This window comes from Babylonia areolata, chromosome 2 (genome assembly GCF_041734735.1).
Source record: "Babylonia areolata isolate BAREFJ2019XMU chromosome 2, ASM4173473v1, whole genome shotgun sequence".
Lineage (NCBI taxonomy): Eukaryota > Metazoa > Mollusca > Gastropoda > Neogastropoda > Buccinidae > Babylonia > Babylonia areolata.
The window spans coordinates 28,532,733-28,560,232 of record NC_134877.1 but is presented as its reverse complement, the minus strand read 5'-3'; the positions used below and the strand labels follow the sequence as shown (position 1 = coordinate 28,560,232).

Genomic DNA, 27,500 nt, shown 5'->3' with positions numbered 1-27,500 from the left:
ACTTGGACCTGTTGCTGCAATGATGCAAAACACAATGTGGTGAACTCTACTGGTTTCCATACATCCTTTGACTCAGTCAGTCAGTGACTGCCCGATTCTTCACCTCCACTGTCAGATCCTTAGATCAATCAAAGAAAAAAAATACATCACCCTTATTTAAGTTATTAGTATTATACTATTAATCAGTATCATCATTGTCCTCTCCCATTTTATCATTTGTTCCAGATCAATTATAATAGAAAAACTGTCAAATGTTTTTTGTTTTGTTTTTTAAGGCTGTTGGACTGACAAGTTCCAACATTTGATTAAATTTTGAGTCCAAGACACTGTCACATTAAAAGCTGACTTTAAAACACTTTAAGTTAAAGGAGAATGTTATAAAACTAGACAAATTATATATTTATTCTAGTAATTTATTACATACAAATCTGTAGCTAACTACTGTACTCCTCATCTTTTCTTCTTTCCTAAAAATTCCTTGTCATCCTTTTTCAAATGGACAAAAAAAAAGCACCAAAAAAAAAAAAATCACAAAAAACCCACCAACAATCAACCGACCAAAAAAACAAAAACAAACTGTGAGTCACAAAGTGTAACATTTTTAACACCCTTCGCAATCAACCATGATATGATCAGAATTAATCAATTATCAAATTCATCTCTAGATATAAATTTATAATAGATACAATCAATTGTATAATCCAGCCTTAATGTTAACTGTTAAAAGTTCGCAGACAGATCAATCACAGTGGCAATTTCATATACTCATTCAGAACCAATGTCCAGCCATTCTTCTCTGTAGAGATTATGAGGAGATGATGGGGACAAGGTATCACATTATAAACTGTGTGCCAGCTTTGAGTGACAACAATAACCCTAGTGTGTGCCACTTCTGCTGCAAGGATTGGCTTATTTAAAAATAAAAATAAAAAGAGAGAGAAAAAAAAAGTGGTTGATAGATCTATAGATCTTTATATAAACTTAATCTTTAAAGAAAGATAGTAAAACAACAGCATTTTCTGAACTTATATAATGTGTATCAAATTATGACTGTGTGTGTGCATGTATACATGTGTATCCATACATGTGTGTGGGTTATGCTTTCATGAGAGGATATGCACACATGAGTAATATGTATGAATGTTTACATATTAAAGTAAACCGTTCCATGTGTACAAAACAATCAGCTGACATCCTACACAAAATGCTTCCCCAGTGCCTATGAAACATCCCCTGACACATCCTTTATCCATTCCAATATTTCCATCATCTGAGTTTGGTTGAATGAACACAAAAGACAGTGAAAAATTAGCTTGATGTGTCAGTATGTAACATAAAAATACTATTTAAATGAGCATATATCAGGAGGAAGACTCCTCTTCTCTATAAAGATTTACTAAATGGAGCATATGGTCGACCTGTGAAAAGGGGGTTTGCCTCATAAGCATGCAAAAAAGGCATCAGGAACTTGTCCTGCAAAGACAGTGTTCAAAGTCAGCAGATTTACATAACTTTGCTCTGTACAAATAATATATATCTCATCTGAATCTCTCCTGATTCATTAAAACATGAAAGCGATGACAATGACAGTGATGAATTTGACAGCAACATTTCACGTTTGTTCAGTCCATCTATCGAAGCAGACAACACTTTTGAGCCACAATGACAGTGATTGACAGTGTGGGGGTAGAGTATACATCTGTACAGTGTGAGTAGAAAGGGAGGAGAGGGAGAGGAGTGGTGTAAGGCAAGAGGTCACTGGCCAGTTAGAGGGCATGGACATGGGCATGGCCATAGATGTCAAGGAACTGTTTTTTTCACTGATGCTGCTATGAAATGGACAACAGCCAATAATCTATGATTTAAAAGAAACCCACAGATAAAAGTGCAAAGAACAGGAAACACATGTTCTTATTTTCTCTTGGCATTTTCATCACCCATCAGCTGACTGACTGATTTAATGAGAAGGCAAACCGGCATGTACAGCAGACACTTTAGCTGACCCAATTGCAACCTGGAGTGAATGTTATGAAAGGCTCAAAGACTGAAAGAGCTTCGCCATCTGCATGGGGAAATTCTTTATCACAAAGCTTGACTGTTTACTTTCTCTGAGTACATGCAATTGATCTTTTATGTTGACTGACCCATATTTCTCATTGACTCAACATTTATTCACATGTTTATAATATGTCTGCAACTAGTGCAAGAAATCTGATTATCATCATATTACATTATTTATTTATTTATTATTCATTTGTTCATTTATTTATTCATTTATTTATCTTATTTGATCATTTTTATTTTTATTTTTTCCTCAAGGCCTGACTATGTGCATGTTACGCTGCTGTTCAGGTATCTGCTTACCAGATGTGGTGGAGCACTGATTTGTTTGAATGCAATAACGGCTTCTTGAGCAACTGAACTGAACTTAAAACATGTTTTAATTTCATCTACATGTCAGGTATAAATTTACAATAAGCACATCATTTGTAGCTGTACTTTGTCAACAAAAAAAGTTTGTTTTTTGGATGTCATTTTGTGGAATTGGAAATAGACTACTGGTGAATGCCTGAACAGAAATCTGCAATCAAACTGATTGGGGGGAAAAGCTGAGGTTCAGAATTCTCATTCACTTTCCTTCACAAAAACATTTACTTTCTTTCTACATCACATACATATTTTATGCTAGAATCTTATTTATCTATCATTACCCCTGAATCCTTCAGATTCCTTGTTAGGGGGAGAGCACTATTTTTATGTAACAAAATTATCTGGTATTGAACGGGTAACTTTCAATTTGATTATTGTCTATTATATATACATTTCTAATTGATATTACAAAATAAATCTGTATGACAGTGTGTATTCTTTCATTGTATGTCATATATGCGCATGTGTGTGTGTGCGTGTGTGTGTGTGTGTGTGTCTGTGTCTAGACAAGTCATTCCAATGCTAGAAAAATATTAAGAAATAAACTATTCTGGAAGTATTGTCACTGAACAAAACACTTCATTTCAAAAGCATGAAAATTATTCTAAAATACTGTTATTACTAACAATAACGTTCTACTTTTTCTATGGAGATTGGAATGGTTAAGAGTAAAATACTCACCATTGGTGGGTAAATTTTCTTCGTCTAAATTATTTGTATGCTTTTTCAAAATGCTGCCCAAATTCTTTTCATATAGTTTTCTTTGCTGCCGTAATGAAGTCCCGTAGGGTACATCTGCATAAGTTGGAAAATGTTCGTCATTTCCACATCCATTTTCCTCGTCACCTGATTTACAGGAGGTCTTGGCATTTGCTTTGTGTTTTAACCGTTTGTCTTTTGAATCAGGCTTTTGTTTTGTCGCAGGCCTGTCTGGCGTGCTGCTTTCTTCACAACTCGATGTTCGGCTTTTACTGTTCAGAAGCTTCGAGTCATCCATCGATGCGATTCCAGCACTGGTCACCGACTTGCGCTTTTGTTTCTCGCTGTGTGTGAGCAGATCTGAATCACTCAACACCTCTAATTCATATCGCAAGGAAGCAGACGATCGTGAATTCTCACCGAGCCCTAAATCCCCACAAATCATATTGAACGCATCGTCTGGGACAAATTCTGTATTGTCATCGCTCGCGGATCCATCCATTTCGGATCATAAACAATGAATGAAGGTAGTTCAAAACACAAGCAGAAAATACAGCCTTACATTTCCTGCCGTGTCGGCAACCCCGGAAGTATTTTAGGAAGGTGAAGGTTAGTTACCAGCTGCACGGACTGCAACTCTTAATATATTTCCTGTGCGGTTTCACCCCTGGAGCTACAATGTCGAACAGTGCGATTCCCCGAGCATTCCTCAAAAATTCATTACAAAATGGTGTCGGCAGATACATCTGTCAGCTCCAGAGGGTAACGCTCAATTTCTGTAAATCCAGTGAATCCAGTCTTGGTATGAGGTATGTTTTTTGTTGTTTTTTTGTTTAGTTTTTCTTTCGTTTCCTATCTACCCAGTCACACGTCTGAGGTCGACAACACACAAGCATACTGCAAAAAAGTGCAATGTGAGGTCTTTAGATCTGTATTACTAGTGTCTGTGTACTAAGTGACCAGTCTTACTGAAGTGCAGCACAAACCGTTTTTCAACCGTATGGTTGAGTTGGACCGTCTTTGGCGTACGACCATATGTGTGGAACGTGCTGGTTAGTGGTTACCACACTATGCGACCAGAATTGATGGGCTAAAAATAAAATTATTTAATCAAGTAGCTAGAAGTAAGTTAGTAAGCCACAAAGTTCCATCAGAGTATCTTGGGTCCAGTCCCAGTATCTGCACGGATTGGTGAAAGGATGAAGATTTTTCAATCTACCAGTAGCACTGTAGCAGCATATGCATACAGAACATCAAATAATTATATGCATTTTAAAGATCCTGCAGCCTTTTTGCAGAAAAAGATATATATATCACATGTACCGTATATACTCTAAATGGCCAGCCTTGTTCTTTAATTAAAAAGTGTCCATGCAAGAAATATATGTGATACCTGCATTCCACAAGTTCAGGGTTCGCGCTAGGATTTTTCAAAACCAGTCCCTTCGCCTCCTACCCCAACCGTTTTTCAGCGCCTCTGAGCAAAACCAGTCCTTGTGAGAAAAATCCAGTAGCATTACAAATAACGATGTAAATGTTTGCAAGCACGAGTCAGAGACTGTCAAACAAAAGACAGTTCACTTACCTACTTTCAACGCACTTTCATTGCGAAGAAACAATCAGTGCCAGAGTCAACATCAAAGTCTCGAACACTCTTAGCGTGGATATTGAGGCGCATCAGCCGTGACACTCTCCCTTGCCCAGACGGGAACACGCCTCTGTTTTGATTCCGTTCTGGACACTGAAACCTCTCTCCGCCGCCACGCTGGACACGGGGATAACCAAGGCAATTTTTGCCAAGGAAGCAAAGTCTGGGTACTGCACAGCCAGGTTTCTGATCACAATGCGACAAGACATGGCAAAAGTATCATCACCCCCGTAGCCACTCAGTGTTCGCTTGAACTGATTGAAGTCAGTCTGTGCACGTGGTCCGTTTAGCACTGTCGCATAGTGGCGAGTCAGTACTGTCAGTTCTCGTGTTGCGTAATGATCCAGTGGTCCGGGAATTGGATTGCTTGGTGGGTATCTCTGTCTGTCGAAGATATTTGCCAATGCTGACACTATACTCATCTGATCATCGGGAAAGCGGTCTCTCAGAGACTGGAGGAGCTGTTCAATAAAGTTCTGACGGGCTGCCTTGAAAGTAGCTTCTCTGTCCACATGTGTCAGTCTGATTGTTTGGAACACACCATCATCACGTGTCACAACATCTGAAAACTCCTGTTCCTTCTGGCCTGGTGTCGTCAGAAGATGTTGCAGTCTTGCTTTTGCACTTTCCACAGCTGGATGAATGTCTGACAAGTTCACCTCCTCTTGCTGAAAAGTCAGGTTCAGTCTTTCCATGACTGGTATAATGTCTGAAAGCATGTACGTCATTGCAACAAATGCAAACATTCTGCATTTTCGACTCAAACCCACAGCTGCAGCGTTCTTTCTCTGGGCTTCCTCTTCAAGTTCCAGTGTCAGTGCTGGGTACACACTCCTGACAGCTGTGACAGCTTTCCCCAGACTTAGCCAGCGCACACTGATTGGATGCTTCAAGCATAGATACTCCACCGAATCTAGGGCATCACAGATCTCTTTCAAACGATGGGTTCTGTCACCCGAAGCCTTGTACAATTTGAAGATCTGCTGCAAACAAAGTCTGTAGTCCGATATGGATTGCACATTTTCTGTAGCATCCTTTGTCGCCAGCGCTACACGGTGAGCGGCACAGTGAATGTGTACTAGAGCAGGTTGACGGGCCTTCAGTCGAACGCCCACACCATTCAGTCGGCCTGTCATAACGGACGCACCATCCGACCCCAATCCGGCCAGCTGCCTATCTGTGATCGACCATTCTTGAAGCACTTCGACCAATATGTCAAAAACACATTCTGATGTTCCCCTGTCGATGGTGTAGTTGCCTAAGAAAAGTGTCTCAACAACACCGTTGTTCTCAATGCGAGCAAACATGATTAGCTTCTTGTCCAAAGTACAGTTCAAAGTTTCGTCTATGATGATGCCCACAGAATCACTTTTCTCGAGTTTTTCTCTGATTTCCTGCTTGGTAATATCATCCAAACACTGTTCCATCTGTGACACTGAAGAGTGGTGCGTGTAGACCGGCCCTGACTTCAGTGACTGTACTCCATTCACCTCCTGAAGTTCAATCAGTGCTCCAAAATTATTGGCAGCGATATTGCGTTTTGACATGCATAACACAGTTCGTAACTGCGCTTTCACACATTCTTTTTCATCAGCACGGGCTGCTTCAGAGTGTGGGACCATGGAGGCTTGTTTTGTGTCTGTTGCTACTGCTGCCTTATGAGATACACTCTTTGCATGGTCTGCCAGGGTAGAATACTGGAAATTTCGTGATCCCCTAGTTAAACCATTTTTCTGTTTGGTTTTGATGCACACTTTACAGTACATTGTCATTTCATCACTTGCATCAACCTCCAGCCATCTGAAATCTTTCAGCCATGATTCTCTGAATTTATCATGCTTGCATTTAATTCTTTTGCTAGTGCTGGTGCTAGGCCTATCTTCTGTGCTGGTGGAGCTGATTTTTCGTGAAAAAAAAGAAAAAATCGACTGCTGGTTCTTTTCTGCCATTGTGATCCCACTGATCATTCAATGAATAGGCGCGTGAATAAGTACTGGCTCTGCTGCATCCAGTTTGAAAATTGTAATGACGCGACTTAGCCTAGCATCACAAGCGACGACCCAGACAGACAGACGTCTGGGAGAAGTTGCGAATAACAGGCAGTAAAGCGCGTCTGTACAGCTTTTATTATGGGACAGTCGCTATTCTGCTCTGCACCTTCATCAATTACTGATGGCTAGGCCTACGTGACAATCTGCATGTGTGCGAAGAGGCAGGAGGGTGGTGGAGAGGGGAGAGGGCTGGTTGAAAGATAAGGCAATTAAAGTGCTGAAGCCTTATGAACGATCAACTTTTTCTTTCTTTTGTTTTTCAGCCTTTTTATTTTTTATTTATTTATTTTTTTCCCCCCATTAATCTCTAACCAGTTGCAGCAAATTAAAACCAGTCCCTGGGACTGACAGCTAAAAAATTTCCAGTATTTCCTCTTTATAACCAGTAATTTACTGGTAATTGCCAGTTAACGCGAACCCTGAAGTTTAGTATGTAACTATGTTTGTAAAAAAAAAAAAAAAAATTAATAAAAACATCAAAATATACACAAATGAAAAAACTATTTACTCTGAAAAGAAAAGTGAACCAGTGAATAAGGATTGAAGAACCAGTGTAAAAAATGCAAGAGGGGGGGCGGGAAGGTAATTAATGAATAATAAGTAAAAGTACTAAGTAACAGGGGGGAAAAGAAACTTACTAAGACTAGTAAGAGAAATCAAGAGGGAGAGAGAGATAATATAAAGATGTGTATACATTTGATATACCCAACTTGGAATCATCATGCCCTGCTTGCAACTGGGGTCCACAACTATGAATGATTATTTATGATGCGTAACCAAATTACCAATAAATAAATCGGATACAGTGATAGCCAGGTAGTATTTAAAATGCATCATACACCAATACAACACTGACAAATACTCAAACAGTGATACCACCTCTTTTTTCTTTTTTTCTTCAAGAAACCAGTCAATAATCTGTTTATTAAAATAGATTAAAAATAAATAAATAAATTTAGATAAATAAATGAACATGTTTTAAATATTAGAATACAGTTGACTTTCCAAACCTGTCATAGTTTTATATTGTTAACTCTCTGCCAGAAAAGGTTGACTTTTCCAAGGTATCAAAGATAAGTTGACTTTATTTCAGAATTTAAGATTGGCCTGTCCATATTTGCACTTTGGATAAGTGGACTTGTCTGCACTGGCTGACTTATAGTTGAGATAGATGATATGCAAAAGTTTTGTTTTCATGGCCTATGAATTACAATAGAAATAAGTAAGTAAATCTTAGTTTCCACATCAGAAACAGTAATGAAATATGCATAAGGCCCAGATCACTCAGTTGTGTATACATATGATATAATAAGAACATAAAATAAAATTTAAAAGATTGAAGATTTAAACAATAAAATTAATGCAAATTAGGGTCGAGTTACAAACTAATGTTCTTAACAAAATTCAGTAGTTTACATGTCTGAGGTGCAGCTTTTTATTTTTTTTATTTTTCATCTTTGACTTGAGATTTTACTCAATGTCTAAGCCTAAATGGACTACTTATTATGATATACACATGGGAATAGATTTTTGTTATTTAGAACTTGTGGCCTGTCTTTCAAAATAAAATGGAATTTCCCAGAGACAGCATGTTGTATCATGGAGCAGCCTCTCCTTGTTCAAAGTATTCACTAGTTGTCAGCCCATGCTGGGGATCAATGTGAATATGTAATATATCAATGTATGTGATACGTTAGTTGCACTGCTTTAGCTGGAAGTATGATTTATGATAACATGTGTTCTTCATCTGTTTCTGGTGCTAATATGACTTTTGTAAAACTGTACTGTAGAAAACTAGTACTGTTGTAGTAGTTTGACACATTTTGGTTATTAGACCTGTGCACTAACTTTTGTGATTGCCTTTCAGTTCAGTGTATCATTGTATGATAGCAGTTTTACTGGTACTATATTATTTGTGTATATTCCCCATGGCACAAGCAACAGAGATCTATCTGGCTGGCATTTTGCATAGAAAAACCAACAAAAACTGGGTATCAAGTACAAGTTAGAAAATAAAATTCCCAGCCAAACTCTGTTATAAAAAATAGTAAAATATTACTGGATTTCATGAAATTGAAATGGAACAGATGCAACAATTTAGATAGACTTCCGTCTTCTGTCTCTGAACTTGAACACTTTGGGGGCTAGGGGGAAGGGGTTCTGACAAAATAATGATGATGGAACAAAAGACAGATAGATAAAATATATCATTTTCTTTCATGATCAGATTATAAGACTGTGCTCATAAATTATCTAAGAAACTGTGTGGAAGATCGTTTATGAAATATTTCTTCCTGTTCGTGAATCTTTGTCCATGTCATGGTGACAGTCAGCCTGTGTGACAACTGTGCTGTTTCAGTGTGGGGTGGCTTGAGAAAGGTATTGACAGGAAAGACTCAAACTGTCAATGAAAATGAATGAATCAACTTGATTTATAGAGGGTCATAAAAAATGTTCACTGTTAGGTTGTATGTTCACAATTGCTGCCCACACATAAACTTCATACACACATAATAGAAACAACAAGAAAAATCAGCTGCCTGTTCAGCATACAAGTTACAACACACACACACACACACACACACACACACACACACACACACACAACAATGCAACTGATTGACAAAACTTTAAGCAACATTAGGAGTAACATATTTTTCCTGCTTTTTAAGAGCACAAGAGAAGACATTGGCTAAAGAAAGAAAGGCCTTCCACTGTGTGAATACAAAGGTTACTGGGCACTGTGTGTGACCCTGATTTGCTTCAGTGCACAATCAGACACTAAATTATAAATAAAATAAAAATTAAAAAAATGTTTAGGTGGGGAGAAGGGGTAGGTAGGATGTTTGTACTCATCTACATGCTGTGTTAGCCTGCTTTTCATAGGCTTGAATTCATGAACACCCCTAACTTTTAAATCTGTCATTGTGATTGTATGATTTGAGATTTAAACTTAGATATATGCACTGCATTTTGTCAGTTTGATAATTGGCATTACACTTTACACCTAAAATGGAATGGATACATTAAAAAAAAAAAATGTTATTGACATTAGTCATTAGAGTTGAGTATGGAACAGGGATTGCAGTTCTTTATTGAACTTTCTGTTAGAGAGATATTCCTTAGAGAGAGAGAGAGAAAAAAAAAAGATGTTCCAATAAATTTTGAAATGTGCTAGATGGTACACCAAAGAAAAAAAGTGAAATTGTTGCAAAAATGCTAGGTCAGTAGTTATTCAGTGTTTTCACGGGAGATTTTATATTGTTTCTCAAAACATGTTAGCATATTTTGGTAACTTTACTGGTCAACAAAAGGAAAAGTTTCTCATTATAATTCTGTTTGAGTGAAGCTGTGTAAAAAAAAAAAAATTTTAAGAAAAAAAAAGCAGACTGCAGAAAAGAACGAGTTTAACATATTTGCAGAAACCAACATATTGTCCTAAATTAATGGTCGGTGATCACTGTTCTACAAAATCCAAGCTGTTGTTCTAACGGAAATCTACAAGAATACCAACCAAAAAGTTTTTTAAAAACAACAACTTTACCTTCCTCCATGAAGAAAGTTGATGTAGTTTTTATCACTGTTTTTTTTGGTTGTACAACTTAAGATATGACTGTAAAAGCAACTGAGTGGGCTCAAAACCGGCTGTGTCTATCTTCCTTGCTTCTGTTGCTTTGTCTCTGTCTCCCGTTACCATGCACTGATAGTCTGTCAGCAATGTCAGTGACAGACCAACCAGTATTAGTATTGACAGCGTGCACCAGAAAGTAAACTTACTTTCTGTGTCACGAGATATATTGAGTTGAGGCAAGATAGCCACACGCAACAGCTGTTGCCGAGAAAAGGGGATCTGTCTTTTTCAGTTATTGATTTTGTAATTTAGGGTTTGAGAAACTTGTGTTGCAGTTGTTGGCTAGAGCCATAGAGGGTTGAACTTAAAGGTTTCAGTTTACTAGTACACGTGAAGAAAAAAATACATACATATACATTTTACTTTACACTTACTGATTTCCAGAAGATTTCAGAATCAGAATTTGACTGACTTTATTACTGCAATTTAAAATATATATGAAGAGCGTTTACAACAATAGTTACTCCTTGTGAAGTACCGCTGTCCTACCAAAGTACTCTTCACTGGTTTCAGAAAAAGGAGGAGAAATGTGCTGAAGGCTCCTGAAAGTGAAACTAACTGAAGTGAAATTATTTTGGCATGAACAAGATGCCTGGATTTTTTTTTTTTTTTTTTTTTAATTTAAATTAAGAAGAAAGTTTTGTATGTTGCAGTATCATGTGAGTGATTGCATATGGTTACTTAGTAACTTACTGATTATTTTTTTCTCATTGGGTTATTGGTTGTGGTGTGAGGGTTGTTTTGACAGTGATTGTATTGTGAACAGTAAGCAGGTCACAGTTTGTACTGTCTGAAACTGAGATTTGTGAGAATGGATGAGATTTATTGATACACAACAGAATTTCTCTTTCTCTTGGTGTGTTTTCAGGGAGGTGGGGGTGAATGAGTGAATGAATGTGTCTCTGTGTCTGTGTCTGTGTCCACTGTGACTGTGTGTGTGTCTGTGTCTGTGTGTCTTATGCTTTTTAAAAAATCATTGTAATGTTTGGCATTTCGGTGTTTGTTGGTGATTGTTTTGTGTGTGCTTCCTTCAACAATGACACTGGTCACTGATCACGAATGTTTCCTGAGGCTTTATTGAGAAGTATAACACAAATGACACCACTGTTCATGGACTAATGTTTCAGAGACTTTATAGAAAAGCATCTGCTGGACTTCACAAGGGAGAACCCTGGTGTGGTGGTGTACGTCAAACCTCGCAGACACAGAGGGCCGACTCTTGCTGCAGAATACCGTGAGTCAGAATTGAACACCTACGTGTGTGAGCATTCTCTGTTTGAACACTTGAGACAAACACTGAAACTTGGAAATGTACAGAAGAACTGAAAACTTGTGGGTTTAAGCATTATGAGTTGGAACACTTGACAAAGTCGCAAACTTGTAGCATTGCATTGCATTGTTACTTTTTGTCACAACTGAACTAATCAAACACATTGTCTCCCTCTCTGGACTTGACTCAGGACTAAGGACTGGTTTATTGTTCATACCAAGGTACAGAAATTCACTGTTCGACGTGCGCAAAAATTTGATAAAATGATCGTCTGATTTAGTGGTAATGAACTGATAATCTGGCACTTTTATTGGATTGCATTATTTAACAATCAGGTATTGAGGTAATGTATTACAGGGGATTTATTGGTTTGATTCTTTCAGTCTTTGTGTGTTTGTGTGTAAGGATGCTATAATAATTCATCATATGTTCTTTTTTATGTTTTTGGGGGAATGCATTTGTTGATTCTTTCACTAGTTTCAGTCTTTGTGTGTGTGTGTGTGTGTGTGTTGAAGGATGCTATGATCATTTTAATCTCTTTTACTTGTTTTATTTTTTTGAGGATTTACTGGTTCAATCATTGTGTGTGAGCGTACAGTTTAATTGTTTGGTTTTTATGCTCTCTCTCTCTCTCTGTCTCTCTGTCTCCGCAGTGAATGGTGGGCGTGAGGTGATCCACACGGCCAACATGGAGGTGGAGCAGGTGTGCAAGTGGCTGGAGCACCTGCGCACGCGGTCGGGCGTGCAGATCGTGCACCTGTCCAAGCTATGGCAAACGCACTCGCCCAGCGTGCAGGGGGTATGGCACCCCTTCCTCCACAAGGACCCAGCGCTGGCAGTCACCACTCTGCCTGCCCCACACCTGTACCGTGCAAAGACCGAGGGCAAGTCGGCCACGGACATTGTGCTTGAGGAAGGGATGGGGGGCGAGGAGGGGGTGGAGGGGGCTGGGGCCAGGAAGGTGGGACAGGTGGACGACATGGTCAAGGAATGAACAGGGGTGGAGTGGGAGTGTAAGGTGAATGGGGTGGGTTAGGTGAAGGGGTGCATTGGGTGTAAGGTGAATGGGGTGGATTAGTTGAAGGGGTGGATTAGGTGTTAGGGTGTGTGTGTGTGGTGAAGAACTGGTGATTTTTGTGTTGTGAGATACACATATGTTATGTCTCATACTTGTATGCTGGTGAGTGTGGTGGTGATTTTTTTGGTGTTTTTTTGTTGTTGTTGTTGTTGTTTTTTGGCGTGGGTGGGAGGTGGGGGAGTTGGGAGCTGGGGGATGGGGAATGTTTTGTGTATGACTTTTATGTGATAATTTCACCAAAGTTTATGTGTTTGGCAGGTCTGTGAATTAACTATGTGTATGCGGAAGGAACGTGAAATACACACTGACACAGCAGCTTCACTGCCAGGGAGGCGTCAAAGAATGCAGACTGATCAATGTACGCTACACCACATCTGCTGTTAAGCATAATTATATCACAAACAAAACAAAAAAACATGATGCCTGACCTTCACACAGACAAAACGTGCAACATACAGCCCAACAATGCACAAGAAAAGACAAGACACGAGACACAGAACTTTCTTCACAAGAGTACTCCGATACACTGACAAGCTGTGACACTGTGTCCATGTTTAGACCAAAAACCGTGAGTACATTCTTCATGATTTTGATAGGTGGTCAGTAATTGAATAGAAGAATATATGTTAGCACTTGAGGACGACTGTTGATGTGTGTGGATTAGAGGAAATTTCTCTCCCCTGATGCAGGTGCCTTTGTAAGTGTGCGTATATGTTACTGTTTGACTTTGAGCACGTGTTTTTGATGTGAGTGTGCTCGTGTGCAAATGTGAAGGGAACTGCCAGGTCAGTGTGTATTCCAGCATGTGACATTGTTGCTTTTAGTCCAGATGACCGCACAGGGTCACATCAGGACTGTTTCAGGTTTGTGTTTTAAATGACTGACGACTGTTAGACATGTCTGCCTCTGTCGTGCTTTGGGTTGACAGAAGATTGGCTTGTGTTTAAAATTGTCTTTTATACAATTAAATGTGCTGACAAATTACACTTATTTTTCACACCGTTTGCTCATTTTAGGTGGAGGCTTGTTTTCTGGCTTTCTCATTCTATGTTCATGTTTCTGTCTGGCTGTTGCCTGCTTTCTTGTTGTCAAATCTGACTTGATGTGAAAATTTCAACATCCATAAAGGAGGAGAGGGAGCATGCTTCCAGTTGCATTTCTAACCCTACTTTTCTCAAGATGATTGCTCAGACTGGCGGAGTCTTTCAGGTCAAACGATAAACAGAGGTCATATGTGCAGCATGCACTTAGCACATGTAGAAATAACCCACAGCAACAAAAGAGTTGTCCATGGCAAAATTCTAAAGAAAACATCCACTTTGTTAGTAAAACAAACACTTGCAGACAGAAGCAAGGGTGGGGCTGTGCTGCGGCAATGCGCTCTCCCTGCGGAAAACAGCCAGAATTTCACACACAGAAATCTGTTGTGACAAAGAAGCAGTACAGTATGAGACAATATGATACAATAACCGTTCATGCACTGTCTCACATCAGAACCAGGAAATAGTGTGTGTGTGTGAACCAGGAAATTGTGTGTGTGTGTGTGTGTGTGTGTGTGCAGCTGTATGTCAGCCTACTAGCACTGATGAATTGTTATTCATGATATTGCTTTGTAGCTGCCTAAGGCAACACTTCTCACAATACAGGAAAAACAGGTGAAAAGACCTGATACAAAAACACCTTGTAACAGAAAACACACTACAGCCCTTTACAGGAGAACACACACAAACACACACACGCACGCACACACACACACACACACACACACACACTTGCATGCACGCACAGGGAAATGACCCCACACCGACACTCCACAAAAGAAAAACAGAAAATCCTATAGAAAAACACTTCACCAAATGAGGAAGAGAAACCATTTCCACCAAACATTTCACAAAAGAAAGAAGACAAAAAAGTCAGGACATCAAACACCAAATCATTTCACAACAGAACAAGAGAGGCAAGGCCTTCAAGACTCGCTTGTGATACACTTAAAAAAAAAAAAAATTAAAAAATCCAAGCTTTTTATGTATTGAGTATAATTTCAAAATGTAATGTTTAAGATGAGAAAGATCAGTTTAAAGCAAATTAAGTCCCCTAGCATTAATTACAGAGTATTTTCCCCTTTTTACTATCTGCACCAAAACGTTTGCAAAATAAATAAAACTTCCATGCTTAGCAAAAGAAGTTCCTGTTTAACAAAAAATGATAATAACGACTGCTATTGTTGTTGGGTCAGAATATCAGATGAAAGTGCCAAGTTTAGAGAATACAAAAAATATAAATATAACTAAATGCAGTTTGCATATAATTAGGCTTCATTTTTTTTTTTTTTTTTTTTTGTGCCCATCCCAGAGGTGCAATATTGTTTTAAACAAGATGACTGGAAAGAACTGAATTTTTCCTATTTTTATGCCTAATTTGGTGTCATCTGACAAAGTATTTGCAGAGAAAATGTCAATGTTCAAGTTTACCATGGACACACACACACACAGACAACCGAACACCGGGTTAAAACATAGACTCACTTTGTTTACACAAGTGAGTCAAAAATAAACAAGAAATTGTACAACCAAAATACTTCACAACAAAGAAAGTGACAAAAGTGCAAACACCCAAACATATCACAACAGAAAAAGAGACAAAAGATCTGTAAGATATTTCAGAAAATAGTATATGAAAGAGTTTATTCCATAGCACTTTACACACACACACACATACACACTGTGCAAAAAAAAAGACTAAGACACAACTTGATTATCTCTCTTTGATTTAACACCACAATTTATTCATTTGTTCTCTCAACAACACAGTATATTTTCATTTAAAAAAGAAATGTACAAAGTTTATGAATTTAAAGTAAAGAGCATACAAACAGAAAAATGAATCACTTTTTATTGATGATTCTTTTTAATTACACACACACACACACATCGCTTAATCAGTATTTGAGTAATAGTCATCTGGTTAGTCTTATTTAGATTTGGAGCACTATCATTAACAGAATATTTCAAATGACCAGATATCCATTTCTATTGTATTCAGTTTTCAAATTGTATTCATTTTTTTGTCAACATCAGTGAGGCATAAAGTAATAACAATATCGCTGAACTGCCTTGTGTTCTCTCGTGATGCAATCCATGCCATTCTTTGAAAATGAAAAAAAAAAAAAAAGATTAAATGAGTGTTTTATTTAAAAAAGACCCAAATCCAAAATCTCCACCAGAAATGTGAAAAGTGGTGTGTGTGTGTGTGTGTGTGTGTGTGCTTGGAAGGGTGGGGCAGGGGAGGAAATAATGTAAAATGAGAATCATGACGGAACGGAGAAATTTGAATGTTGGGAAAGGAGGGGGATATAAACGATCAAGTATGATTATAAGTTTGTGTTGAGAAAAAAAAACCAAACACCAATAATGTGTCAGTGGCTTTTGGGAATCAGGTGAAAGGAGAAAAAAAAAAAGTAACAACTTATGACTGGAAAAAAATGTAGTCATCAGTCAATTATTTTCTTATGCACACAAGGAATTTAAGCTATGTCTCAAAATGATGCATGCTATAAAAAAAAAACTTCTTAGGAATAAAAGAGAAATTAAAGTCTTCTGTTCTTACAGCCAAATAAAAATTCAGCTAATTACATAGGTTAAAGCAACTACTAAACCATGCTCTTGATATTAAAAACTGATGTCTGAAACACATTTGATTTTTTTTTTTTTTTTTTTTTTTTTTTAATCTAAGAATAGTTTCAGTGTATGCGAACATGCATGCTTGCAGGACTTGAACTTCCATAAAGAATCCAGGTATGTTAGTATATGTTTGTCATGTAAGAACATGACAAAGTAATCAGTACACTTTTGTCATCACGTAAGAACATGACAGAGTAATCAATACACTATTGTCATCCCCTAAGAACATGACAGAGTAATCAGTACACTTTTGTCATCCCGTAAGAACATGACAGAGTAATCAGTACACTTTTGTCATCCCGTAAGAACATGACAAAGTAATCAGTACACTTTTGTCATCCTGTAAGAATATGACAAAGTAATCAGTACACTTTTGTCATCCTGTAAGAATATGACAAAGTAAGCAGTACACTTTTGTCATCCTGTAAGAATATGACAAAGTAATCAGTACACTTTTGTCATCCTGTAAGAATATGACAAAGTAATCAGTACACTTTTGTCATCCCATAAGAACATGACAGATCAGCAACGTTTACAACATGTCAAGCTTGGAAAGAAAGAGAAACAGCACTGGACCATTTCCCCTTAATGCAGCAAAAGCGCCAGAATCACAGAGGCAAACATGAAAGTGGAACCGAGGATGTGGCTGGCTCCAGCGGATGAGAAAGCCTTGTTGTCAATCAGGTACACCTTGCTTTCAGAGACAGCCGGGGCTCCAATATGTCCATAGATGGTGGTAGTACCTGGCAGCAACAAGAAAAAAAAATTGTCAGTCTAGTGCTTTTATCTACAAGATACATGATCAATGCCATTAATTGGAGAAAAAAAATAACCCATAGTAGAAAGTATGGGTCATTAATCTACAAGATACATGATTAATGCCATTGATTAAAACTTTTTTTTTAAACCCATTGTAGAAAGTATAGGTCATTAATCTACAAGATACATGATTAATGCCATTAATTGAAAAAAAAAAACACAACATTTTGACAGTCTGGTGCATTTATCTTCAGGATACATGATCAATGCCATTAATTGGGAAAAAAAATTAAACCCATTGTAGAAAGTATGGGTCATTAATCGACAAGATACATGATTAATGCTGTTAATTATTTTTTTAAACCCATTGTAGAAAGTATGGGAAATTTATCTACAAGATACATGATTAATGCCATTGAATGAAAAAAAAAAAAAAAAAAAAAAGCCTGGTGCATTTATCTTCAAGATATATGATTAATGCCATTAATTAGATTTTCAAGAACAAAAAGACTAATGTCCCATTGCCTTCAATCAAAGGCCATTTGGGCAGTGAATTCACATACACAATGTCTGAGATATAACTAACAGAGCTAAATGAAATGGATGGATGTTTCAAATACACTTGATGACTTAATCAAATTATTTGCAGTATAGTTTATTTCAGTTTGTTTTTTGTTGGTTTTTTTGGGGGGCGGGGGGTTGTCATTATGTAGTGTTCAGTTTTGTTCTTTTGTTCTTATCTTTTTCCATCCAATTTGTCCCATTTTCCTTGCCTATATATGTACCTATGCAATTTTTTTGTTTGGTGTCAAAAACAAAAACAAAACAAAAAACAGAAAGAAAAAAAAAGACAAGAGAGAAAAGAAAAGAAACAAAGTAGCAGTATTATCATCATTATTACTATCATTATTATTACCATCATTGTTGTTGTTATTACCCTCATCATCATCATTTGTTCTTCTTCTTATTATTATTATGAAATCTGATAATAAGAATTTATCTGATGAAAAGTGTAAACAGATAAATAAGTAACCTATTATTAATGATGTATCTGTTATTCAAAAAAAAAAAAAAAAAGAAAGGGGAAAAAGATGAGCAAACAAATACATAAGTAAACAAGTAATCTGACGGAGATAAACTAGTGACCTTGAAAGATGCGACCCCAGGACAGGAAGAGGAAGTGACGTGTGGTCAGGTCGTAGGGTCTGCTGACATTCCAGTTCAGCACGCTGACTGTAGCAGGCAGGGAGAACTGGCAGAACGAGTGACCATTGGCCTGCCCCACCACCAGGTCCGACAGGCCTCGCTGATGGGGGGAAAGGTGAGAGAAACATGCATAGACTGATGGGGGGAAAGGTGACAGAAACCTGCATGGACAGACTGACAGGGGGGAAAGGTGAAAGAAACCTGCATGGACAGACTGATGGGGGGAAAGGTGAGAGAAACATGCCTAGACAGACTGATGGGGGGGGGGGGGGGGGTGTGAGAGAAACCTGCATGGACAGACTGACGGGGGGAAAGGTGACAGAAACATGCATGGACAGACTGATGAGGGGGGAAAGTGAGAGAAACATGCATGGACAGACTGACGGGGGGAAAGGTGAGAGAAACATGCATGGACAGACTGATGGGGGGGAAAAGTGAGAGAAACATGCATGGACAGACTGATGGGGGGAAAGGTGACAGAAACATGCATGGAGAGACTGATGGGGGGAAAGGTGACAGAAACATGCATGGAGAGACTGATGGGGGGGAAAGGTGAGAGAAACATGCATAGACAGACTGATGGGGGGAAAGGTGAAAGAAACATGCATAGGCAGACTGATGGGGGGGGGGGGGGAGGTGAGAGAAACCTGCATGGACAGACTGACGGGGGGAAAGGTGACAGAAACCTGCATGGACAGACTGATGGGGGGGAAAAGTGAGAGAAACATGCATGGACAGACTGATGGGGGGAAAGGTGACAGAAACATGCATGGACAGACTGATGGGGGGAAAGGTGACAGAAACATACATAGACAGACTGATGGGGGGAAAGGTGAAAGAAACATGCATAGGCAGACTGATGGGGGGAGGGGGGTGAGAGAAACCTACATGGACAGACTGTTGGGGGGAAAGGTGAGAGAAACATGCATAGACAGACTGACGGGGGGAAAGGTGAGAGAAACATGCATGGACAGACTGTTGGGGGGAAAGGTGAGAGAAACATGCATAGACAGACTGATGGGGGGAAAGGTGACAGAAACATGCATGGACAGACTGATGGGGGGAAAGGTGACAGAAACATACATAGACAGACTGATGGGGGGAAAGGTGACAGAAACATGCATGGACAGACTGATGGGGGGAAAGGTGAAAGAAACATGCATAGGCAGACTGATGGGGGGGGGGGGGGTGAGAGAAACCTACATGGACAGACTGTTGGGGGGAAAGGTGAGAGAAACATGCATAGACAGACTGACGGGGGGAAAGGTGAGAGAAACATGCATGGACAGACTGTTGGGGGGAAAGGTGAGAGAAACATGCATGGACAGACTGATGGGGGGAAAGGTGACAGAAACATGCATGGACAGACTGATGGGGGGAAAGGTGACAGAAACATACATAGACAGACTGATGGGGGGGAAAGGTGACAGAAACATGCATGGACAGACTGATAGGGGGGGGGGGGGAAGGTGAGAGAAACCTGCATAGACAGACTGATGAATGAATAGATTAGTAAATAAATACATAAATGATTGATAGATAAGTAAATAGATAAACAGATTAATGAATGGATAAATAGAGATACATAAATGAATGGATAAATAAGTGAATAAATAGAATAATGAATGGATAAATATGTAGATTAACAAATAAATAAGTAGATTAATGAATAAAATGAGAAATGAATGAATCAATCAATAAATGAATAGATTATATAAAAAGGGGGTGGGAGGGAGAAGATAAATAGCTGATTTGTATGTGGGTGTGTTATCAATGTTTTGTGGGTTTTTTGTTTTGGTTTTTTTTTGTTTTTTTTTTTAAGGTGGCTTGTACAATGGGACACCCCAACAACAACAAGAAACAAACAAACAAACAAACAAAAAAGATTGCGAGGGAGAAGAGGTTGGGGGTGGGGGCATATGACAAGAAGTGAGAAAACCAAGAAAGTCAAGACAGAAGAAAAAAAACAAACAAAAAAAACAGCAACGAATTAAGTGAGTGTACCATTCAGCAAAAGATTTGTTTAGCTACACAGTATCCAGTAGCGTGATTAGGTGAATAAAAATAGATATAAAAAATAAATTTTGAAAAAGAACACCGAGGACAGAAAGAGAGAAGAGGGAAAGTAAATACAGAAAAATGAAAGAAAAAGGTTGATGTACCACTGAGCAAGGTTTAAGTCAGACAGATGTACTTGACTTTTTTCTTTGAACCATAACTTCAAACACAACACACGCATCTGATATCACTCCTGGTGAAAAGAAACCAGACGAAGGACAGCATGGACAACATGAAGACCAAAGGCGTCGTACCACCCCTTGTTACTCACGCTGTACTGACTGAAGAAGTACTTGTAGGGGCCAGGCACACCATGGTTGTACCCCAACTGCACAGACTCCTGCCCCTCCACTGCCGTGCACACCACCGCCAGGTCATCACCCTGCAAGGTTCACTTTCACTTTCAAGGAGGCGTAAAAGCATGCAGACTGACCTATATACAGTAGACCATGTCTGCTTCAGGTATGAAATGAGAGGGGGGGGTGGGGGGGGGGGGGAGGTGGATGGATGGGGGAGGAGGAGGAGGGTTGTGGGCAGGGAGGAGAGGGTGGCAGATGCCTGGTATATATATGACTTTTGTTAAACACTTATCGATAGATACAGAAATGTATCTATCTACACAACACACACACATATATCTAAATTTATCTACATATGTATGCATTATCTATCTATCTATCTATCTATCTATCTATATATATATATGTGTGTGTGTGTGTGTGTGTGTGTGTACATATTGTAGCCTGCATTGCATTATTAGATATAAATTACAATGCTATCTCTCTCTCTCTCTCTCTCTCTAACCACACAAAAACACACACACATACACACCACTCCTCCAAGCCACCCGCTTCCCACTACCACCCATCCCCACCCCGAACTACCACCCCACCCCACCACAGTCCCTCCCATGCCCATCACGCTCCATCCATCCATCTATCCACCCTCACCATGAACTGATCATCGGACAACCCAAACGAAAAGTACTGGCCCTCTCGCTTGAAGCTGAGCTCAAAGAGGAACTTGTCTTGGTTTGCCTGCTGCTCGCGGCGGAAGGAGAGAGCGGCCAAGCATTCCCCACGCTCCATGTCACATGACTCGCGCCGAGACTCCGGCACGAGCCAGCAGCCCTTGTCCTTATGGCACGTGGACCAGTCTGGGGGCTGGCTGGAAGACACTGACACCGTGGGCACCTGGGTGGGGGGCAGAATTCAGTACAAGTGCAGAGGACATTACTCAACACAGAGAGAGAAAGGGGAAAGAGGGACGCTGACACTGACACACTGACAGAGACGGAGAGGGACGCTGACACTGACACACTGACAGAGACTGAGCCGGAGAGGGACGCTGACACTGACACACTGACTGACAGAGACGGAGAGGGACGCTGACACTGACACACTAACTGACAGAGACTGAGTCGGAGAGGGATGCTGACACTGACACACTGACAGAGACTGAGCCAGAGAGGGACGCTGACAATGACACACTAACTGACAGAGACAGAGACGGAAAGGGACGCTGACACTGACACACACACTGACAGAGAGAGGGACGCTTACACTGACTGACACTGACACACTAACTGACAGAGAGAGGGACGCTGACACTGACTGGCACTGACACACTAACTGACAGAGAGAGGGACGCTGACACTGACTGACACTGACACACTAACTGACAGAGAGAGGGACGCTGACACTGACTGACACTGACACAATAACTGACAGAGGGACGCTGACACTGACTGACACTGACACACTAACTGACAGAGAGAGGGACGCTGACACTGACTGACACTGACACAATAACTGACAGAGAGAGGGACACTGACACTGAAACACTAACTAACAGAGAGATGGACGCTGACACTGATTGACACTGACACAATAACTGACAGAGAGAGGGACGCTGACACTGACTGACACTGACACACTAACTGACAGAGAGAGGGACGCTGACACTGACTGACACTGATACTGACACACCTTTACTGACAACAGCCAATAGCCCTTCTGTCACTGGGTTACAACATGCGACATCAACTGAATTCACATAACATTTCATTGATAGAACGAAACAAAACAAACAAATCAACTGTTCACAGGACCATCCAACAGATTGACAAATATCACAATGTACAGCATATCAGAATATCGGTGGTATTACTTCTAATTCGATGAGCACAGAGAGACAGAGAAATGGACAGAGAATCAGGGATAGAGAAAAAAAGTTTAACAATTATGACAGTACAGTAGTATATGATAGAAGACCTTAGAATGAATACTGACGTTTGGCATGACATGTCGACTGAAGGGGGCTGCTCAGTGTTAGATAGGTGTTTTCCAGTTGAGGCGATAAACCCAGGTCCCCGATCTGCAGTATGCGCTTAGCGCACGTAAAAGAACCCATGGCGGCATGACTTACTAAAACGTGAGGGCAGTCTCTGGCAAAATTATGTAGAAAATCCACTTTGATAGTAAAATGATTACATTCCGGGCGGAAAAGAACTTCTAAGTTGAGTGGTGACACACTTTTCCCTGGGACAGCAGCCTTAATTTCACACGGAGAAATCTGCTGTGACAATACAATACTGACTTTGCAATGCAATATAACTGATATGATACAGTGCAATAATTTGCAATACAATGCAATACAATATGATACATTGCAATAATTTGCAATACAATGCAATACACTATGATATATTGCAATAATTCGCAATACAATGTAATGCAATACCTTATGATGCAATAAATAACAATACACTGCAGTGCAATACACTACGATGCAATGTATCAATTGCATTCCAATATATTGCAATGCAATGCAATATAATGCAATGCAATACGATACAATAATACAATACAATACAATACAAACCAGTTTAAAACGATTTGAACCAACACAGCACAATACCAAATACAATCCAAAACACCACTACACAGCACCGGCAACACAACACAACACAACACAACACAAAATACAAACCCATACAACGTAACACAAGGCAACATAAGACAACACATCACAAAGTAACGCAACACAAAACCCAAACGCATACAATGCAGCGCAACACATCTCATCACATCTTATTGCAACGCAACACAACATATCACAAAAACTAAACCCACATAACACAACACATCGCAACGCAAGATATCGCAACGCAACGACACACAATACAAAATGCAAAATACAAACAACACAACGCAGCCGGCGCAACACAGCACAACGCAACACAGCACAACACACATAACATAGCACAGCACAACACAGCACAGCACAGCACAGCACAACACAGTACACCACAACACAACACAGCACAACACAACACAACACACACAGCACAACACAGCACAACACAACACAGCACAGCATAGCACAACACAGCACAGCATAGCACACCACAGCACAGCACAACTCAACACCACACCACACCACACCACACCACAGCACAACTCAACAGCACACCACAGCACAGCACACCACAGCTCAACAAGACACCACAGCACAGCACAGCACAACTCAACAACACACCACAGCACAGCACAACACACCACAGCACAGCACAGCACAGCACAACTGAACAACACACCACAGCACAGCACAACACACCACAGCACAGTACACCACAGCACAGCACAGCACAGCACAGCACAACTCAACAACACACCACAGCACAGCACAACACACCACAGCACAGTACACCACAGCACAGCACAGCACAGCACAGCACAACTCAACAACACACCACAGCACAGCACAACACACCACAGCACAGAACAGCACAGCACAGCACAGCACAACTCAACAACACACCACAGCACAGCACAACACAGCACAGCACAGCACAACACAACACAGCACAGCACACCACACCACACCACACCACACCACAACTCAACAACACAGCACAACACAGCACAACGCACCACAGCACAGCTCAACACAGCACAGCACAACACACCACACCACACCACAGCACAGCAGAGCACAGCACAGCACAACTCAACAACACACCACAGCACAGCACAACACAACACAGCACAGCACACCACAGCACAGCACAACTCAACAACACACCACAGCACAGCACAACACAACACAGCACAGCACAGCACAGCATAACACACCACACCACAGCACACCACAGCACAACACAGCACAACACAACACACCACACCACAACACAACACAGCACAGCACACCACACCACACCACAGCACAGTACACCACAGCACACCACAGCACAGCACAACTCAACAACACACCACAGCACAGCACACCACAGCACAGCACAGCACACCAGCACACCACAGCACAACATCAACTCAACAACACAGCACAGCACACCACAGCACAACACTCACCATGGTTGCAGGAGGAACCACCGGCTGATCTGACTGTGGCTGGACGTTGAACGGGACCCTGGTCCAGAAGACCTCCTTGCTCTCCAGTACTGTCAAGCTGAACAGGGAAACGATCTTATAGATACATGATCAGACTACTTTTTCTGCAACACACACACACACACACACACACACACACACACACACACACACAAGTACTCACAAGAACTGCAGATTTCCCAGATTCTGGTTCGGGGCCGTCCACACAAAGGTGACCATACTTTTCGGGGAGGCATCCTTGTGGGTCACCATTGACTGCCCAAAACACCACGAGGCAATGACACATACATGTATACATACATCTCTCTCTCTCTCTCTCTCTCTCTCTCTCTCTCTCTATATATATATATATATATATATATACTCTCTCTCTCTCTCTCTCTCTCTCTCTCTATATATATATATATATATAGTGGTGTGTGAGTGTGTGTGTGTGTTTGTGTGTGTCAGCGCATGCGTCTGTCTGTGTCTATCTGCCTGTCTCTCTGTCTGTCTGTCCTTCTGTCTATCCCTCTGTCTGTGTGTTCCTCTGTCTGTGTGTCCCTCTGTCTGTGTGTCCCTCTGTCTCTCTGTCTGTGTGTCCCTCTGTCTGTCCTTCGGTCTGTATGTCCCTCTGTCTGTCTGTCCCTCTGTCTGTCTGTCCCTCTGTCTATCCTTCGGTCTGTGTGTCCCTCTGGCTGTCTGTACCTCTGTGCGCCCTCTGTCTGTCCCTCTGTCTGTCCTTCGGTCTGTCCCTCTGTCTGTCTGTCCCTCTGTCTGTGTGTCCCTCTGTGTGTCCTCTGTGTGTCCCTCTGTCTGTGTGTCCCTCTGTGTGTCCTCTGTGTGTCCCTCTGTCTGTGTGTCCCTCTGTGTGTCCTCTGTGTGTCCATCTGTCCCTCTGTCTGTGTATCCCTCTGTGTGTCCCTCTGTCTGTGTGTCCCTCTGTGTGTCCCTCTGTCTGTCTACGTGTCCCTCTGTCTGTCCCCCTGTCTGTGTGTCCCTCTGTCTGTTTGTCCCTCTGTCTGACCCCCTGTCTGTCCCCCTGTCTGTGTGTCCCTCTGTCTGTTTGTCCCTCTGTCTGACCCCCTGTCTGTCCTCCTGTCTGTGTGTCCCTCTGTCTGTTTGTCCCTCTGTCTGTTTGTCCCTCTGTCTGACCCCCTGTCTGTCCTCCTGTCTGTGTGTCCCTCTGTCTGTTTGTCCCTCTGTCTGTTTGTCACTATGTCTGTCCCCCTGTCTGTGTGTCCCTCTGTCTGTTTGTCACTATGTCTGTCCCCCTGTCTGTCCCTCTGTCTGTCCCTATGTCTGTTCCTCTGCCTGTCTCTCTGTCTGTCCCTCTGTCTGTTTGTCACTATGTCTGTCCCCCTGTCTGTCCCTCTGTCTGTCCCTATGTCTGTCCCTCTGCCTGTCTCTCTGTCTGTCCCTCTGTCTGTGTGTCCCTCTGTGTGTCCCTCTGTGTGTCCCCCTGTCTGTCCCTCTGTCTGTTTGTCCCTCTGTCTGTCCCTATGTCTGTTCCTCTGTCTGTCTGTCCCCCTGTCTGTCCCTCTGTGTGTCCTTCTGTCCCTCCAACAGACCCGTGGAGCATCCAGGCACTGCATGGTCTGTGTGAGGGAGGTGTTGGTGTCAGTGAAGGTGCCCACGAACTCCTCGTGGTTGCCCGAGCTCCGGTAGCGGTGAACAGTGACCTGGAACCCCTTGAACTGCCGTCCCGCTTCCGTGGCCTCCACCCTCCCTGGGGACACACACACACACACACACACACACACACACACACACACACACACACACACACACACACACACCTTTAGAAATACACGTTCTCGACATAACGCAGAGTAAATCTGATGGAAACGGCATCGCTAATAAGTTCAAAAGCGAGCAGCACGCTATGAGAGAGAGGGAGAAAGAGGAAGAGTCAGAGAAATAGAGACAGAGCGACAGAGAGAGACAGAGACAGACACAGAGAGAGAGAACATTGGACTGAAACATTTTAATACCATTAGCTGAATGGCCTTTGTGACACGGGGGTACATACTTGCAGACTGAGAGAGGCACAGGGAGACGGGGGTAGAGAGAGAGGGCGGGGGGGATAGAGAGATTCAGAGAGACAGCTAGCGACAGACAAACAAAAGCAGAGAGAGGGGAGAGAGAGAGAGAGAGAAAGAGACAGACAGACAGAGGCACAGAGAGAGAGAAAGAGAGAGAGAGAGATTCAGGCAGCCAGGCAGACAGCGACAGGCAGACAGAGACAGAGAGACAGTCTCTCAGACAGTGAGAGAGAGGGAGAAGAGAGACAGACAGACAGACAGAATGAGAGAGAGAGAGACAGAGAGAGACATGGACGGAGAAAGACAAAGACAGAGTCAGAGAGTGACAGAGAGAAAGACAAAGACAGATTCAGAGAGTGACAGAGAGAAAGACAAAGACAGAGTCAGACAGTGACAGAGAGAAAGACAAAGACAGAGTCAGAGAGTGACAGAGAGAAAGACAAAGACAGAGTCAGAGTGACAGAGAGAAAGACAGACAGAGTCAGAGTGACAGAGAGAAAGACAAAGACAGAGTCAGAGAGTGACAGAGAGAAAGACAAAGACAGAGTCAGAGA

General features: G+C 41.1%; 4 protein-coding genes across 6 annotated transcripts in view; 1 reads left to right on the top strand and 3 right to left on the bottom strand.

The window, feature by feature from the left end:
• The window catches only part of LOC143300102 (coiled-coil domain-containing protein 125-like), a 37,026-nt gene extending 33,325 nt beyond the window's left edge, over window positions 1-3,701 (bottom strand). For both annotated transcript variants that reach the window (XM_076613650.1, XM_076613649.1), the window contains exon 1: window positions 3,112-3,701. In XM_076613650.1, coding sequence (XP_076469765.1) covers window positions 3,112-3,631 — 520 coding nt within the window. In that variant the 5' untranslated portion in view covers window positions 3,632-3,701. The remainder of the gene's footprint in view (window positions 1-3,111) is intronic.
• An 80-nt stretch (window positions 3,702-3,781) lies between these two features.
• LOC143300125 (large ribosomal subunit protein mL43-like) lies at window positions 3,782-13,811 on the top strand. Its single transcript, XM_076613660.1, has 3 exons — window positions 3,782-3,938; window positions 11,587-11,693; window positions 12,383-13,811. Exons 1-3 carry the CDS (start codon window positions 3,808-3,810, stop codon window positions 12,721-12,723), a joined length of 579 nt encoding a protein of 192 aa, XP_076469775.1. The 5' UTR covers window positions 3,782-3,807; the 3' UTR covers window positions 12,724-13,811.
• On the bottom strand, window positions 4,807-6,662 carry LOC143295823 (uncharacterized protein C17orf113-like). The gene has a single exon (XM_076607468.1). It carries the CDS (start codon window positions 6,547-6,549, stop codon window positions 4,807-4,809), a length of 1,743 nt encoding a protein of 580 aa, XP_076463583.1. The 5' UTR covers window positions 6,550-6,662.
• A 1,328-nt stretch (window positions 13,812-15,139) lies between the features above and the next one.
• Window positions 15,140-27,500, bottom strand: part of LOC143279389 (ferric-chelate reductase 1-like) — a 14,244-nt gene continuing 1,883 nt past the window's right edge. Inside the window, exons 3-9 of one of the 2 annotated variants that reach the window (XM_076583426.1) lie at window positions 26,473-26,630; window positions 25,086-25,177; window positions 24,884-24,980; window positions 21,461-21,703; window positions 20,782-20,892; window positions 18,393-18,552; window positions 15,140-17,230 (exon numbers count right to left, since the gene is read on the bottom strand). In XM_076583426.1, coding sequence (XP_076439541.1) covers window positions 17,073-17,230; window positions 18,393-18,552; window positions 20,782-20,892; window positions 21,461-21,703; window positions 24,884-24,980; window positions 25,086-25,177; window positions 26,473-26,630 — 1,019 coding nt within the window. In that variant the 3' untranslated portion in view covers window positions 15,140-17,072. The remainder of the gene's footprint in view (window positions 17,231-18,392; window positions 18,553-20,781; window positions 20,893-21,460; window positions 21,704-24,883; window positions 24,981-25,085; window positions 25,178-26,472; window positions 26,631-27,500) is intronic. The other variant, XM_076583425.1, reaches the window with a different exon arrangement.

Excerpts from the sequence above, each read along its gene's own strand:
- LOC143300125 (XM_076613660.1), top strand. The coding sequence starts at position 3,808 with ATGTCGAACAGTGCGATTCCCCGAGCATTCCTCAAAAATTCATTACAA. Across the intron at positions 3,939-11,586 it reads GAATCCAGTCTTGGTATGAG|AGACTTTATAGAAAAGCATC; the intron begins GTATGTTTTTTG and ends CTAATGTTTCAG. Across the intron at positions 11,694-12,382 it reads GACTCTTGCTGCAGAATACC|TGAATGGTGGGCGTGAGGTG; the intron begins GTGAGTCAGAAT and ends CTGTCTCCGCAG.
- LOC143295823 (XM_076607468.1), bottom strand. The coding sequence starts at position 6,549 with ATGACAATGTACTGTAAAGTGTGCATCAAAACCAAACAGAAAAATGGT.